We start from the raw sequence: 1,093 nt of genomic DNA on the forward strand, positions 1-1,093 counted from the left end.
TCAATGGTCTGTTCCGGTCTAACTCGTAATCTTCCAACCGTGAGTCAACCTGATCAAATTTTCTGGAAATAATATCCAGAGTACTCACAATGGTCGTTAGAGTCGCTTTGTTCTCCAACTCCAACTCTTTGCTACCTTCCTTCTCGCTAGAACCCTTTCCCACTGCATCAGCTTCAGATTCATTCCGTGTCTTGACTTTCTTTTGCTTCTTAGTGGGTGGCTCTGCTTCTGACGAAACTCCACCCTTCATTCTATTCTTTTCATTCCCCTTCCCCTTTGCATTCCCCTGCACTTCCCACAAACCTTTCACAAATATACCTGAATGTATGTTTAGTATCAACCTAACGAGTTGTGGGTCGTCATCTTCACCCGGCCAAATAGGAAACATCTCTTCAATTGAGTCCTTGAAAACCATTCTCCATCACAGCACCTGCAACACCAGGTTATAACAAAACTCAGCCTCCAAACTAACACAAAACTCAGCCATCAACTAAAATAATTCAGCCGTGATTTAACACATAACTCAGCCATCAACTAAAACAATTCAGTCGTAATTTAACACATAACTCAGCCATTAAGTAACTCCGAACTCAGCCATCAAATAAATTAAGTCAGCGTTAAACCTTAACTCGCCATGCTTTTCGATTTCAGCATACAACAATTTATCAAAGCTTGCACGTGTACGCTGTCCACCCCATCGCAAAAGTGGAACGTCTTCGTTATTGATCACTCTCCAAAAACTCTCACCGAAGCATGTGACAGATTCATAAGCCCAAATCAATAATGCGTCCTTCATGCCGCTTATTGTGTATGAACCTCCATCTGGAGCTAACGTTTTAATAGAGCCAATTAGAACTTCGTATGCAGTCCGACCCCATGGATACGACCTCATGGCTTCATCGTCGAATACCCTTATTGCACTTTGAAAGGGTATTCTTGAATTGTGATGCAAACAATAGACTCCCATGGCTTGAAGAAGTTGCAGCCCCAACCACTTGCGCTTTTCAAAACTCCAAAGCGGACAGAACGCTAATGCTGCCTTCAGTTCATCTAACTTTGGTCCCATCCCAAGCGGCACCTTCAACTCCCCCCC

At 43.4% G+C, this 1,093-nt stretch overlaps 1 protein-coding gene across 1 annotated transcript in view; it reads right to left on the reverse strand.

Annotated features, from left to right (window-relative positions):
- The window catches only part of LOC106323523, a 4,818-nt gene extending 3,752 nt beyond the window's left edge, over positions 1–1,066 (reverse strand). The window contains exons 1-3 of the mRNA XM_013761632.1: positions 624–1,066; positions 370–430; positions 85–286 (exon numbers count right to left, since the gene is read on the reverse strand). Coding sequence (XP_013617086.1) covers positions 85–286; positions 370–430; positions 624–1,066 — 706 coding nt within the window. The remainder of the gene's footprint in view (positions 1–84; positions 287–369; positions 431–623) is intronic.
- Between the last annotated feature and the right edge of the window lie 27 nt (positions 1,067–1,093).

The sequence above is a fragment of the Brassica oleracea genome, chromosome C2 (genome assembly GCF_000695525.1).
Source record: "Brassica oleracea var. oleracea cultivar TO1000 chromosome C2, BOL, whole genome shotgun sequence".
NCBI classification, from domain to species: domain Eukaryota; kingdom Viridiplantae; phylum Streptophyta; class Magnoliopsida; order Brassicales; family Brassicaceae; genus Brassica; species Brassica oleracea.